This window comes from Ctenopharyngodon idella, chromosome 10, assembly GCF_019924925.1.
Source record: "Ctenopharyngodon idella isolate HZGC_01 chromosome 10, HZGC01, whole genome shotgun sequence".
NCBI classification, from domain to species: Eukaryota; Metazoa; Chordata; class Actinopteri; order Cypriniformes; family Xenocyprididae; genus Ctenopharyngodon; species Ctenopharyngodon idella.
Window position 1 is genome coordinate 872150 of NC_067229.1, and position 16245 is coordinate 888394.

Here is a 16245-nt window from a genome sequence, read left to right on the forward strand (position 1 = left end):
ATATCCTCTCAACTTTGTACAGACATTAATTCGGTTTTTATGTCTGTTTATGCGGCGAACAGCGCTATCTGCTGGCGGTGACCGGAAGTGAGCGCGAAAACTCGGAAGTAAATGTATATTGTTTGTGCTGCAGATTTTATAACAAATATTAAAAGTACATTTTTTAACAATGCAGCATATGTGAATGATATGTACGCACGATAAATACACACGATGAGGTTCTTACAGGGTTAAAATGAGCCGCTATGACGTCATCCAGGAGCGGGGCCGTGACGCGTGTGATCCGGAGCGCTCGCGCCGTCGGGACTCCCGTATGATGAAGCGCAGCGGAGCGCGTCCCGGTAAACATGGAGCGTTTCTCGTATTCTCGCTGATCCGTCAGGGGAAAAAACAACGCGAACGGAAGGAATAAACTTTCGGGATCGTTCGTTCTGACGCGGTAAAAAAGTCTCGTAAGTTTGTTTTCCGTTTGTTTTGTCATGTGGACCGGAGTCATATGAGACTCTGATGGATTATTTACCATGAAGTTGAGACCATGAAGTTTACGCGCATATAAAGTTTCAAAAAGAGTATTGTGTTGACATATCGCGCGAATAATAAAGACTTGATACATAGATGAATAGATAGATACATAGAACTACAGATAGATAGATAGATGATAGATGGATAGATACATAGATGCATAGATAGATAGATACATAGAACTACAGATAGATAGATACATAGATGCATACATAGATGCATAGATAGATAGATAGATAGATAGATGTGGCTTGTGTTTTTTGTAGGTGAAAGTTGTTTTGGGGTGGTTTTGGGACGTCTGTCCTCTTGCAACATACTGGCACACAGTGTGTATTTACTAACTTTACACAAACACTCACTGGACTCCAGTAACAGGCTGTGAAATGGCTGGAAATCACTTTGAAGTGGCTTCATTCATCACAGGTTCAGCTTCATGTAAACATACAAACATGAAGAAGACGTCAAGGCCAGAGTCGCCCACTCTCACACCCGAACAAAAAATATGTTGATGTGAACTTTGAGATGTTTGTGGTGGAACCCGTTCATTGACCCTGAGGAGTCATGATCTCTCACTATAACACATCATCATCGCCTCGTTACCCTGATAGCACACATGCATCTCGGAGACGTCTATTTGAAGTGCGTTTACGTCTGGAAGACGCATTTTTAAGAGTGTTTGCACATCTGCAATACGTCTATAGGACGTTTTCGGTCAGATGTTTAGAAAATGTTTTTAAGATGTTTATGATTTATAATGTATGTAAAACTGACATCTTAAAGACGTCTATCAGATGTTTGTGAACAGCAGATGCTTTCCAGATCAAGTGATCTTTAACAGACATCTTGCAGACGTTCGTGTGCTATATGGGTCACTGAAAGCACCTGCTGTTCACAAACATCTGATAGACGTCTTTAAGATGTCAGTTTTACATACATTATAAATCATAAACATCTTAAAGACGTCTATTTGACATCTGACAGGTAACATAGACGTATTGCAGATGAGCAAACACTCTAAAAAACAAAAACGCACATCAAATAGACGTTTCGCAGACGTACGTGTGCTATCTGGGTAGTGTCTCACAAACCTTTAGCATTATCTCTCAGAGATCTAATGAAGTGTGTGGGTTCTGACTCATCTCAGAGGGACAGTCGTAGATCTGCTCAGTCAGTGTTCTTGTGGTTTTGTGTTGAACACATGACAAGCGTCTCCTTCTCTTCTTTCCTTTGTGTTTTATTTTTTTAGGCAACTACGTCTAAGGTTCCTTCCTTCCTTGCTGTGGTCTGCATAAATGTCAACGCTTGTGATTTTCCCAGGCTGTCTGTCTCTTTTGTCTCACGTTCCTGATGGCTGTATAAAAGTGTTTGAGATGGTGAAACGCAAAAGTTTGCGAAAGCGGCGCTCTGTGTTGTGGTCAAAAGTTAACAAAATAACACTCCATTGGTTTAGGTGTCCATTGACCAATGGGATTTTGGAAATCAGGTCAGATCTGGGGTGTGTTTCCTGTACAACGACATAACTCGCCGCTTCACTACCATAATATGATGCATCGTTCAACAAAATCAACTAGCTAGTCACGACTCTGTTTCCTGAAACCGTATTGTCATTAACCTGTTGTTCAGTCATGCAGATGGAGTAATAACTTCTTTAAATGAATCCGTTTGAGATCGAATTAATGCTAGATTTTTTGCTATAAGCTACGGACATGGCATCAGAGGACTAATTCTCATTTTTCTCAGTTATTTTGCTTTATTTCCAGATTCAATCATAGGCTTGTTCTTACGCACCAGACCACGTACGCACATGCGCACTCTTGAAAAACGGTGCTTCAAATCTCTTGGAAAAACTAAAATACGTAAATTACATTTATATATATTCGAAATAAAAGATATACATTGTACTTAATGTCAGCTTGCTTATTTTACTCAAGATAATGATTTATTAAGTCCACATGTCATAAAAACAAGAAACTATACTTCTAACCACACAAGTTTGTGATGCAGTTTGCGAATGTTTGTTTGAACGATGGTTTCGGGAAACACCAAATCGTTGAACTATGCTAGTAAAGACAGAACTTGCGATTAGTTGGCGAACGATGCTTTTGGAAAACACACCCCAGGATGATAAAATCGCATTCGTAATAGAGAAATGTATTATTAGCAATGACGTTTCCAGACAGACGCATACAGAGCCGTGAGGTTGTTCAGAGATGATTGATATTCGGTAGAAGTTGATTTTAAAAAGCGTTTAATGGCAAAATTCATATTTTAAAAAGTTTCTGGTGTAATTCACAAGGTAATCAAAGAAAACCTGCATAAACAGAACAGACCGGAACACATGCGAGCTACAGCGACGATGGAGGCTTATATAGACGAGAGATTGTGTGAAGAAGTTAGAAAGTACCCTCATTTGTACAACTCTAGCATGAAAGAATACAAATATATTTACATGGGTTGTAACTCGTGGCGAGAGATTGCTCAAAACTGCCCATGCGTTGAACGCCTGTGTATGCGTACGAGTGAAGTGAAGTATACTTTGCAAGGCTGTGTGTTCGACTATGTGCGTACACTAGCGTACGCGTAAAAAAACTTAGTATACTTAGGGCTTAACGCACTCTTGACGTAGGCGTCTGTTGCCCAATGAGAATGTCAGACAGACAGTTCCAGTTGGGCTTTTGTAAATCAGGTCAGTTCTGAACGATAAAATCGCTGTCGTTATAGAGAAATTGATTTTTAGCGATAACGTATAAATGTTTCCAGACAGACACACCGCGAGCTGTGAGGTTGTTCAGTGGTGATATTTGGTAGAAGTGCGATTTTAAAAATTCATAGCGTAGATAGTTTCTGGTTTATTCCCATAAAAGAATTTGAGTACAAAGTGCTTCTTAAATACTTTTACTTTTGCTAACAACTTTCTGTAAACAATGTTTGAACATTTTTTTGCTGGTTGGTTTGATAAAGGCTCTTACTTGAAGTATATATAAGTTCTCCTGTAGAAAATGAAGGAGAAATATAATTCATGAACTTGCGTTCTCTTTATTCCCAATCGATTTCATACGAACTGCATTGACTAGACCGTTGTTATGACATTGAAACCCCTAAAATCCTTCATGTAGAGGCCATTGGTAAACATCTAATGAGCAGCTAATGAATACTGATGAGTGCTAATTGGCTTATAGACGGAGAGGACCATCATCAGGGTCAGTGTGGGTTGGTTAGTTGTCTTCATGCTGCTGGTTTATGTGTGTTACGATGATGTGTGTTCTGATGTAAACTGATTGGCTGCTCATTGTTTAGTCACATAACCGTTATTTGATTAGTCGACGGGTCTAACTAGCAGAGTTACTCTCTCTAATGAACTCATTAACCTCACTCCGGTAAGGAAGTGACATCAGCGATGCTGTTGCCATGGGCACTTCAGTAACCTCTTCAAGCACCTGCTTCCAGTCCCATGATCCTCTGCTCTTACAGGTCTGACCTGAATTTGGTGGTTTGGGCTATTTATAAGAGGTCAAAAGTTGTCTGCCTTTCACATTGTTGGGGTCAAAAGGTCGTTTGAGCTTTCAGAATGCAATACTAGTGCACACTGCAGGAACATTAAAAAGTATTTTGCATTTAAATCAAAGTTATTACTGTATACTGCAGGAATGGTATGTGTAGTGCGTTAGCATGTCGCGCGCCTCACAGTGACCTTTGACCTTTTATTTTACTATTTTTAGTTTTGTGGACGAAAACTATCATAACTACATATGTTAGCATTCAAACCAGCAGATGATAACAATAACTATACTAGCGTCCACACCAGCAAACGATAACTATAACAATAACTATATTATTGTCCACACCAACAGACAATAACGATAACTATATTAGCGTCCACACCAGAGGACAATAACTATAATGATAACTATGTTAGCATCCACACCAGCGGACGATAACTATAATGATAACTATATTAGCGTCCACACCAGCGGACGATAACTATAACGATAACTATATTAGCGTCCACACCAGCGAACGATAACTATAATGATAACTATATTAGCATCCACACCAGCGAACGATAACTATAACGATAACTATATTAGCATTCACACCAGCGGACGATAACTATAACGATAACTATATTAGCGTCCACACTAGCGGACGATAACTATAACGATAACTATATTAGTGTCCACACCAGCGGACGATAACTATAACAATAACTATATTAGCGTCCACACCAGCAAACGATAACTATAACGATAACTATATTAGTGTCCACACCAGCAAACGATAACTATAACGATAACTATATTAGTGTCCACACCAGCGGACGATAACTATAACGATAACTATATTAGCGTCCACACTAGCGGACGATAACTATAACAATAACTATATTAGCGTCCACACCAGCAAACGATAACTATAACGATAACTATATTAGTGTCCACACCAGCGGACGATAACTATAACGATAACTATATTAGCGTCCACACTAGCGGACGATAACTATAACAATAACTATATTAGCGTCCACACCAGCAAACGATAACTATAACAATAACTATATTAGCGTCCACACCAGCAAACGATAACTATAACGATAACTATATTAGTGTCCACACCAGCGGACGATAACTATAATAACTATATTATCGTCCACACCAACAGACAATAACGATAACTATATTAGTATCCACACCAGAGGACAATAACTATAATGATAACTATATTAGCGTCCACACTAACTGACGATAACTATAACGATAACTATATTAGCGTCCACACCAGCGAACGATAACTATATTAGCATCCACACCGTCGGATGATAACTATAATGATAACTATATTAGTGTCCACACCAATGGACAATATTGTTCTGTTTATTATAAGCACGCTGCAGTTTTTTCGTCTGCCGCTTTATATGATCGAGCTCTTAAAAGCAGGATGGATTCTGATTGGCTGTCAATGTTTAATCAGCTGGAAAAAATAATTCTGAGACTGATTCCAACGATATCATTCCTCTGTATCGTTATTGTTATAGTTGTGGTGTGAACTCTGTTATTCTGTTACATTTAGAATGATTTTTAGAACTATATCTTTCCCGTTATAGTTATCGTTAACAGGCCTTAACCCTAAATTAAATCTTGTCACTATTATTTTATTTTATTAATTTTACTATTTTATTTCTAGTTTTGTTTAGTTTTGTTGTAAAGCAGATTATAATGACTATAGACTAACTAATTAATTAACTAATTAACTAATTAATATTCATTTTATTACTTTAGTTTTAAGTTTTACTGTAAAGCAAATTATAACTGTAGACTAAGACTAACATAAAAGTATTATCTTATTTTATCTCTTTAGTTTGGTTTAGCTTGTTTTGTGCACAATGTGGGAAACTGTTCTCCGCTTCACAACAATTAGTATGTTTTGAACCGACCAATTACTGTGTGAATGTAATTCATACGCACACCAATCACATCGCTACATCAAAGCTAGCTTGTGATTAAAATATATTTTCTTTTGTATTTTAAAATATGTTCTCCAAACTTGCAGGGTTCAAAGACAAAGGCTGTGGTGTTTGTTTGTGGGCAGCGTATGTGTAAACTCTGTCACAGTTCATAGACTTTAGAGTTTGAGTTTGAGCTCCAGTGAGAGGCATTGCCTGCAGCCGCTCCAGTGACGGGCCTGACTGACCTCTGCTCTTCATTCTGACACTTTCATTGGCACTTTCTGCTGAAACTAATACTGAGAAATTCACTCACAGAGGTTTCGTCTGTACGATCAGTGTGTGTGTGTGTGTGTCAAAGGTCTAAAGAGCGTCTGTGAACATTTGGGTTTTGCTTTGGTTTAGTCGCAGACGTTTCATGTCTCTGCAGCTGGTGTGTGTTAGTTCCCAGAATGCAGTGCGTCAGTCGGTCGGGGGTGGGCGTACCGCAGGTTTCTGGTGTCTTCTGAACACGATGCAGCTGTCAAATCAGTGTTGTGTTATTTCAACTGTTCCTCGAATACACACACACTCTTCAGGCGCTTTTAAGATTGGACTTTATGAAACTAAAGAACAACTTACAGTACAAAAGACAGCTTGTTCGGGTATATTGGTAATATTACTCATTTATAATTATATAGTATAAAGTATAAATTATATATGTCATTTTTTCAGACAGAAGTTAAAAAATTAAATTTGTGTGCCAACTAATATACAAACTTTTTTATTAAATAGTCTTTTATTACAATTATAATTGAGCTAATCTGTATGTTAGTGTAACTCTGGGAAAACTGACCAAAAATATTGATGACATTTTCTTGTTCACAGGGTCGTATATGGACTTTTCTGTCCAATCAGATGCTTTCTAGAATGACAGTAGCAAATCTTTATGTCTTTCTGGTTGTACTAAAGCTCTTATTTCATTTCCCAATCCCAACCATCAATTTGCTTTTTGAAAAAAAAAAGGCTTTCATTTAGAAAATGTCTTTATTTTGGTTTTGTGTGTTTTTGCTAACCTGTGCTAAAAAAATGTAAAAAGTTTACCTTAAATTTCAATTGGAAACATGAACATTTAAATGAAAAACTGTGCTCAACAAACCAATTCATCATTAGCATAATGTCATAAATATTGCAGAAATTAATTATGACACAGTTCTGTGACGTGTTTGTCTCTCGCAGATGCTGTTATGACCGTGGCGGCTCATGAGCGTGTTTGAAATTCTGGAGATGGATGGAAGAGACTCGGCGGTTGTGACTGTGAGGAGCAGATTACCCAAAGATCCAGGGGCAGTGGGTGGAGTCAGTGAGTGTATGGCGAGTGAAGACTCCTCCCCCTGCATTAGCCAGGGGGAGGGACCAGATTACGAGCAACTTGAGGATGTGCTTTGTGAGCTTGGAGCGGGGGCGGAGCTTAACCTGGAGCTGGATGTGAGGGTGGAGCCTCAGAAAGCCGAGATTCTGCAGGGGGAGGAGCTTAGCTGGGAGACGAACCGACAGGAGGCGAACGAACTGGAAGAGCACAGCAACACGAGCCGCAGTACAGCCAGTCCTGAACCTACAGCAGCCTCCACAGGTGAGGATAATGATGATGGTGGTGGTTGGGTGGATTATTAGTTTCACACACTTTTATATGCGTTTGCACAATTTCATGAAGGAGACGTGTTTGATTCTCGCATAGAAATGCAGTTCTGTATTTGTGTCTAGATCTCTGCAAAGCGTCGCCTCTGTCAGAGCAGCTCCTGCAGGGCCGTGAGGAGGGGGCGGGGCTAAACATGGAGTGTCGTATCTGTGGAGACAGAGCGTCGGGATTCCACTACGGCGTTCATGCCTGTGAGGGCTGCAAGGTCAGAGGTCATGCTTGCATCATACTCCATAAAATCTGTTAGTATGTTCTCCCAGACTGGACTGTGTCTCTGTGTCTCTCAGGGATTCTTCCGGAGGACCATTCGAATGAAGTTGGAATATGAGAAATGTGACCGCAGCTGTAAGATCCAAAAGAAAAGTCGGAATAAATGCCAGTTCTGTCGATTTCAGAAGTGCCTGATGCTCGGGATGTCCCATGACGGTGAGCGAAACGACAACAGACACACGTGAACAATAAAACAAACTTGACTTCTACGGTGTTCAATGTGATTCTGTGTTTGTAGCGATCCGATACGGACGGATGCCGGAGGCAGAGAAGCGTAAGCTAGTCGCGGGTCTGTTAGCGGGGGAAAAGAGCTCTCAGACCTCCAGCGGTTCAGATCTGAAGTCTCTCGCCAAACGGGTCAACAACGCCTACCTGAAGAATCTGAACATGACCAAGAAGAAAGCTCGCAACATCCTGACGGGGAAGACCAACGCAAGCCCGGTAACCCGCTTGAGAAAGTCAAGCGTAAAGCAACCTTGTCAATAAAGATGGTCGAGAAAACAAACCGGTTTCTCTTTGTGTGTTCTTCAGCCATTTGTCATTCATGACATGGACTCGCTGTGGCAGGCGGAAAACGGACTGGTCTGGAATCAGGTGATTAACGGAGCTCCGCCCAATAAGGAGATTGGCGTGCATGTGTTTTACCGCTGTCAATGTACAACCGTGGAAACCGTACGAGAACTCACAGAGTTTGCCAAAAGCATCCCGGGATTCATTGACCTTTTCTTGAATGACCAGGTAACAGAACGGTGTAATTTATGAAAATTACTTTTTCTGTAAAACCAACAAGTTTACGCAAGAATTCTTTTATGAACAATTTACGCAGAAATTTGTTTTCTCGACTCTTGACTAGCTTCCCTTCGCTCCCGCAGGTGACGCTGTTGAAATACGGTGTCCACGAGGCGATCTTCGCCATGCTGCCATCGCTCATGAATAAGGACGGGCTGTTGGTGGCGAATGGGCGGGGCTTCGTGACGAGAGAGTTCCTCCGCAGTCTTCGCAAACCCTTCAGCGAGATCATGGAGCCGAAGTTTGAGTTTGCGGTGAAGTTTAACGCTCTCGAGCTGGACGACAGCGACCTCGCCCTGTTCGTGGCTGCCATTATCCTGTGTGGAGGTGAGCTTTCGTCGACCCCTAGTGGTTCATAATGGAACTTGTAAGAGAATTGACGTGTAAATAAAATTGGTTTGTTTACTTAAACATAGATCGTCCAGGACTCATGAACGTCCACCAGGTGGAGGAGATCCAGGACAGCATCCTCCAGGCCCTCAATCAGCACTTGCAGCTCAATCATCCCGACGCCGGCTTTATCTTCCCCAAACTGCTGCAGAAGCTCGCAGACCTGCGGCAGCTGGTGACGGAGAACGCGCAGCTGGTGCAGAAGATCAAGAAGACTGAGTCGGAGACGTCGCTGCACCCGCTGCTACAGGAGATCTACAGGGACATGTACTGACCCAAACCATTCCAGGCACGCGGACCAATCACTGTGACCTACTGCTATTTTTATTAAACATTTTGGATTTTATGCGACTGGATGATTTGTTACTGATGAAATGCGAACTGAACTCTGAACCAGACCGGCCAATGAGATTGTGCAGGTCGAAGAGACGCAATAAAGACCCTCATTTGCTGCTCAAATCTGCCTCACATATGCGTCACACCTTCTTTAACCACCTCAAACCACAAATATTCTCAACTTCAAATCGCAGCAGTGCATTCCTATTTACAATGGGGATGAAAATGTCTTTGATGGCACAATGTTTTTTTTTTAGATGTATAAGGTCGTTTCTTTTGGGGGGGGGGGGATAAGAAAAGACACCTGCGAATTACTGTAGCGCAACATGACAAGCGTTTTTGCCAACTGACGTTAAACGTCAAAGGTTGCTGCTACTAGTGAAAACTATTTTGCTCCATCTATTTTGGGTTGTTTCGCAGACTAGTAATGTTAAATGTTACTAATATGTTCTTTGTGTAACGGACGTAGGCTGGTAAGAGCTGTGCATGTAAACCTCACTCCCCTGATCTCAAGAGGTGCTCTAGCGACTGATGCTAGAGACTGCAGTCTTTAGCCTCCTTGTTAGAGGGCCCGCCTCCTATGCCGGCGTACCCGGGTTCAAGTCCCACTTAGAGCAGGCGGTTCGAACAGGAGGGGATACATTTGTCCTTTTGTTATGCTGGTGTTTGCAAACCTTGAAGGCCAAAAACACACTACATAAGCACGTTAACATTATAAAACAAGATGTGTTTTTTAGCTAGCTACATATAAACAGTTGAACTAACTTTATCTAACCTGTTGAGCAAGATTTTTAAATGTTGTGGCATCTAGACCGTAGTTGAGCTGACTGTAGAAGAAGAACAATTGCGTTAATGTCTGCTAGCGCCTCTTGTAGGCGAAACTGAGAATGCAACACGTACTTGCATTGTTTTATGAATTGTTTTCTGACGCATTTCGTAACAAAACAATACGTGAAACTGTAACTAGAAGTGTTCGCACTCACATACTTCATTCATTCAGCCTGAAAAACACATTTTTAAAAATAATCCTTCACTCTTCAAGATATGAAAATTAGATCGCTGATGAAAATCCAATATTTAAACCATATGTTCTGCTGGTCCTAGCTAAGTTGGTCTCCCAGCCTGACCAGCCAAAAAGTGCCCAAAAACTCTCAAAAACCAGCTAGAAAACTAGCTAAGACCAGCTAACTAATGCAGGCTGTTTTTTTTCAGCAGGAATCTTCCCTAATCGCTATCACAGCACCCGAACAACGTTATTACAACTTTTAAAACCTCAAACTTTCCATTTTTTTTAATTGTTTTTGTTTGCGTTTCTGAGAAATGTACTGTGATCACATTTATATCAGAGTTCAGATCAGTGATTGAATATCTGACTCCAGAGTTTATACAAATATTATTTAATTACGCTTTATTAGTTAGTTTCCTGAATCAGACGCAACACGACATCCCAACGGGAGCATATCGATATGCAAAGCTGTTCCTGTATCCGCTATGACCTTTGACCCTATGTGCATTGTAGGCCTCAGTCTGATGTCGTTTCCTGTATGTGTCATGGTCGTGCTGCTAACTGGTTCCTGTAGACATGACATGCTGTGAATCTGTGCGTTCTGACCGGAGACAAGTGCCGGTGAAATGTGTCCGTGTCTTTCTGTCGGATGGGATTCTGTCCATTTGTTTCCTGGTAATGTGAATGATGTGGACACATTCCTCCATCTGAATTGACTGAACTGCAGGGGGATGTTTTCTACCGGCTTTTGTAAAACATCTAAATAAAACTACAGGGTAAAACCTCTCAGATTGATCTTGTGGGCTATTTCATAAATGTTTTTGCAAACCAAATGAACATCTCTTATGCTCACACAGGGGTCACTGGATTATTTATGAGGTAAGTGGTTGTTTTAGAGGGTCAGTATAATGTTTTTGCAGTCTTGATGGGTATTTTAAGGACTCGTGTTTTTCGAAGTTTACTGGCTGTTTTGAGTGGTTGTAATTTTTTTGTGTTTTTAGGGTCAATGTATATTTTTAGGGTTTCATTGGGATGTTTTGCAGGGTCAGGTTGCAGTTGTCTACTGTTTATTTTTGAAGGTCAGTGTGGGTATTTAAGGTGCCATTTAAAGTGTCATTTGTGTTCTCAGTAGCATAATGTGAGATTGGGGTGTTTTTGAGGGTCAGGTTGATGATTGTGGGTGTATTTGATTGATTTTGGGATGTTTTTGAGACTATGGGTATTTAAGGGTTCATTGTGGTGTTTCTGAGGTTCAGTGGTTGTTTTGGGTGGTCAATAAGTATTTTTAAGGCAACAGTGGGGTGTTTTAGGGGATCGTTGGGAAGGTTTTGAGGTTCTTTATGTATTTTGGGAGTAATCTAGATATTTTAGAGTTTCTGGGGGTGTGTTTGAGGGTCAGTGGGTGTCTTAGGTGATCAATGGGATGTTTTGAGGGTCATAAGAGTAATTTGGAGATGTAGCGGGCATTTTTGAAGATCCATGGGTGTTGTAAAGGGCAATTGGGGTGTTTTTGAGGGTCACTGTGTGTTTTAGGGGATCACTGGGGTGTGGGAGTAATCTAGATGTTGGAGTTTCGTGGGTGTTTTTGAGGGTCACTTGGTGTTTTAGTGGACCATTGGTGTGATTTTGAGGGTCACTAAGTATTTAGAGAGTAACATGAGTTTTTGGGAGTTTTAGTGGGTGTTTTAGGAAATCATTGGGGTATTTTTGATGGTCAACTTTGTGTTTTAGGGCATCATTGGGGAGGTTTTGAGGGTCTATGTATTTAGGGAGAAATCTAGGTGTTTTGGGGTTTCTGTGGGTGTATTCAAGGGTCATTTGGTGTTTTAGGGGATCATTGGTGTGATTTTGTCATTGGGGTGTTTTGAGGGTTGTTGTGTATTAAGGGAATAATCTAGGTGTTTTGGGGTTTCGGTGGGTGTTTTAGAAGATTTTAGAGGATCATCAGGGTGTTTTTGAGGATGAGTAGTGGGGTGCTTTTGATCTTCACTGTGGTGTTCTTGAGGTTCAGATGGTCAGTGAGATGTATTTGAGGCTCGTTGTGTGATTTAAGAGTCGTGATGAATCGCAGGGCGTGAGGGTCAGCGAGAGGTTTCCAAAGGTACGTGCTCTTCCTCTGAGTTGTGCTCTTCTGTAAGGTTGTTTCCTGTCTGTTACGTATATTTCCTCCTCAGCTGAAGGTCGTGACCCTGTGTTCTGTTTGATTTGTTTCCTCTCTGTAAGGTCAGTAACTAAATGCACGAGGAATAAAACAATCATGTGGATCACAGGATGACACACGCCCATCTAAACCTGATTATCATTATGTGTGATTGTTTGTGTATAACCTTTGTTTTAAGGGTGTGTGTGTGTGTGTGTGTGTGAATGTGCTCTGCAGATGTTGAATGAACAATGTGGCCCCAGGGCGGCATAACTCGCCCCCTCTCTCCATTGTGTGTGTGTTCTGCGCAGGTTCCGCGTCCCAGCAAGCGGTCCGATTCCAGTCCGGATTCTGTCGTTTTTCTGTCTGTTTGTCTCCCGCTGACTCGGAGCGCAAAACAAAAGGGTTTAAGGGTTTGGTCAGGATTTGGTCACACGAGATGCTGAAATCTCCCTAATACAGATTAGACGGATCAGCACTCAAATCATGCGGCCTTAGATGCTCGTGAGGAATGCTGAATTGCTGTTACAAAACCAAACAGTCTGTTTATGAAACACATTCAGAAACGTAATGAATCTCAGAGGTCTACTGAATTACCCTGAGAAGATTGTTCACAGGATTTCTTTGAGGTTGTCAGGGGTGTTTTTTTATTAATATCAATTGTTAGTTAGTTAGTTAGTTTGTTTGTTTGTTTGTTTGAGTTTTGTAAGTAATTCAATCCTCTGACTCTGAGATCTCAAACACCGGTCACTGCACACAATGTAACGTCCTCTTGTGGTCAGATATGGAAATGCATCCTGCATTTTACTTTCTTATAGTTTCACAACCAGGGTATTAATAATAATAATAAAATGTATACAATTAAATATAACTAAAAAACTATTAAATTATTTGTTTTAAAAATGATTAATTACATTTTATATTTATTTATTATATTTTCTTTTGCGGTGATTTGATGATGGTCTCTGTATGACTCAGTTCTGATGACCTTTGACCCTTTTATGTTTGTGTGATGATTTATGAGTCTTTCTGGTCATTTTCAGGCTCTTTTAACCCTTGACGTCCCGGTTCCTCCTGCAGCTCTTTCATGTTGTTGGTTTGTTCAGTGTGTTTTGTTGCTGCTCTGGGATCAGTTGTGTTGTGCGTGTGTTGAGGCACTTCAGATCACGACGGATGATTCCAGATCAGTGTTCAGTCCTGACCAGCGCTAAGAAGATTATGATTGACTCTTTATCTCTGAACGGACGCGATACAAACACAGAGACTAAACTCTAGATGACATTGTGTTTTATTAGTTTCTGTCAGTGTGATTTATCAGCAGATGAATGAATCAGGCCTGTGTGATTATACTGGAATACTGGGAGACAGTGACGACAGCGATGACGGTACGACACACACACACAAACATGCCATTGTATTATCATAGTTTTTTTTTTTAAACATAGTACCAAAATAGCACGTTTTGGTAACGTATTGAGATGAACACTAACTTTAGTTGGTTTTGGTCACACTAAACAGATCCAAACTCAAAGAAGCTGCTGGCGGCTTCCTGGGAGAAGTTATCCATCATGGACAGACTGGGATTAAAGAGGTAAAGACCCAACGAAACACACACACAGTATCAGGCTGCTAATGCTAACGCTAACAGGAAATGTTTCTCACAGCAGTGTGGAGATGACTGAGGACGAGGTCGAGGTGAGTCTCTCTCTCAGTGTGTTAGATGTAACATCTCCAGATGTCGCTAACATCTGTGAACTTGCACACACAGAGCGCGTTTACCCAGTTTGCACTGGGGTTTCACTGCGACCAGTACACGCTGACCCAGCGGCTGCAGGCGGAGCGACACGACCGCGTCGTCGCAGAGGAGAATCTGCAGAGAGAACTGCAACAGACCAGAGAGATGCTGCAGGTACTCTACTGAGGGTTGACGGAGCGTTGTGGGAGCGCTGTGAGGGGTTTATGGGAGCATAGTTTGAGGGTTGCAGGAGCGTTGTGAGAGCGTTGTAAGGGCATTGTGAGAAGATTGTGAGGGTGTTGAGGGGACATTGTGAGGGAATTTTGGGTACGTTGTGAGAAGGTTGTGAGGGTGTTGTAGGGGTTTATGTGAGCATAGTGTGAGGGTTGCAGGAACGTTGTGAGAGCGTTTTGAATACATTTTGAGAGTGTTGCAACAAGGTTGTGAGGGCATTGTGGGTATTATGGGAGCATTGTGAGAGGGTTATTCGAGCGTTATGGGAGCGTCATGAGCATTGTGGGGACGTTTTAAGAGCAATTTGGTTGTTTTGACAGTTGTGAGGCCGTTGTTGGGTGATTATGGGAGTGTTGAGAGATAGTTGTGGAAGCATTGTGAGAAGGTTATTGGAGCTTCATGGGAGTGTTGTGAGAGCGTTGTGAGAACATTTTAGGGTACATTGTGAGAGGGTTATGAGAGTGTTGTAGGGGATTATGGAAACACTGTGAGAAGGTTTTTAGAGCATTATAGGAGCGTTGTGAGATGGTTGTGAGGGTGTTGTAGGGGTTTATGGGAGCATAATGAGAGCACTGGGTGGACATTTTGAGAGCAATTTGGTTACATTGTGAGAAGGTTGTGACAGTTGTGAGGGCGTTGTTGGGGGATTATGGGAGTGTTGTGAGAGAGTTGTTGGAAGCATTGTGAGAAGGTTATTGGAGCATTATGGGAGCGTTGTGAGAGGGTTGTGGGGATGTTGTGAGGGTACATTGTAATGCCATTTTGGTTACATTGTGAGAAGGGTTTGAGGGTGTTGGGGTTCATGAAAGCACTGTGGGAGTGTTGTGAGGGCATTTTGGTTAAATTGTGAGAAGGTTGTAAGGGTGTTGTGGAGACGTTGTGAGGGCATTGTGGGTGTTATGGGAGCATTGTGAGAGGGTTATTTGAGCGTTATGGGAGCGTCATGAGCATTGTGGTGACATTTTGAGAAGGTTGTGATAGTTGTGAGGGCGTTCTTGGGGGATAATGGTAGTGTTGTGAGAGTTGTGGGGACGTTGTCAGGGCATTTTGAATATATTCTGAAAGTGTTTTGCAACAAAGTTGGGAAAGCATTGTGGGGGAATTTGGGAGCATTGTGAGAGGGTTGTGGGTACATTGTAAGAAGGTTTTTAGAGTGTTATGGGAATGTGAAGGGATTGTGAGAGCGTTGTAAGGACGTTGTGAGAACATTTTAGGGTACATTGTGAGAGGGTTATGAAGGTGTTGTAGGGGATTATGGGAACATTGTGAGAGGGTTGTGGGGATGTTGTTAAAGCGTTGTGAGGTCATTTGAGTTGTTTTGTGAAGGTTGTGAGGGCATTATGGGAGCATTAAGAGAGGGCTGTGAGGACATTATACAAGCGTTATGAAAGGGAATCACGGAGGGTTGTGAGACTTTTTTAGAGTGTTGTGGGAGGGTTGATGGAGCATTGTGAGAAGGTTGTAAACGTTATGAGAGCATTGTCTGTGTTTTGAGGGGATTGTTAGAGGGTTATGAGACATTTTTAGAGTGTTGTGAGAGTGTTGTGAAGGGTTTGTGCTGTCCTCCAGGTGTTGTATGAGCGCCTACCAGATGTGGATAGCAGAGAGATGCTGCAACAGATGAAGAACAACCTGCAGAAGCTGGAGAGCAATGTGGACGATGTTGTCAAAACAGCAGAGATGCTTGGAGCTGCACACCAGGTAC

General features: G+C 41.6%; 1 protein-coding gene across 1 annotated transcript; it reads left to right on the top strand.

Annotated features, from left to right (window-relative positions):
- The first annotated feature begins 245 nt into the window (after positions 1–245).
- Positions 246–9557, top strand: pparda (peroxisome proliferator-activated receptor delta a). The gene is made up of 8 exons (XM_051908671.1): positions 246–452; positions 7181–7574; positions 7706–7845; positions 7928–8066; positions 8149–8351; positions 8442–8648; positions 8783–9026; positions 9116–9557. The coding sequence occupies exons 2-8, from the start codon at positions 7205–7207 to the stop codon at positions 9361–9363; spliced, it is 1551 nt and encodes a 516-aa protein (XP_051764631.1). The 5' UTR covers positions 246–452; positions 7181–7204; the 3' UTR covers positions 9364–9557.
- Positions 9558–16245: the final 6688 nt, after the last annotated feature.

Excerpts from the sequence above, each read along its gene's own strand:
- pparda (XM_051908671.1), top strand. The coding sequence starts at position 7,205 with ATGAGCGTGTTTGAAATTCTGGAGATGGATGGAAGAGACTCGGCGGTT. Across the intron at positions 7,575-7,705 it reads ACCTACAGCAGCCTCCACAG|ATCTCTGCAAAGCGTCGCCT; the intron begins GTGAGGATAATG and ends ATTTGTGTCTAG. Across the intron at positions 7,846-7,927 it reads ATGCCTGTGAGGGCTGCAAG|GGATTCTTCCGGAGGACCAT; the intron begins GTCAGAGGTCAT and ends TGTGTCTCTCAG.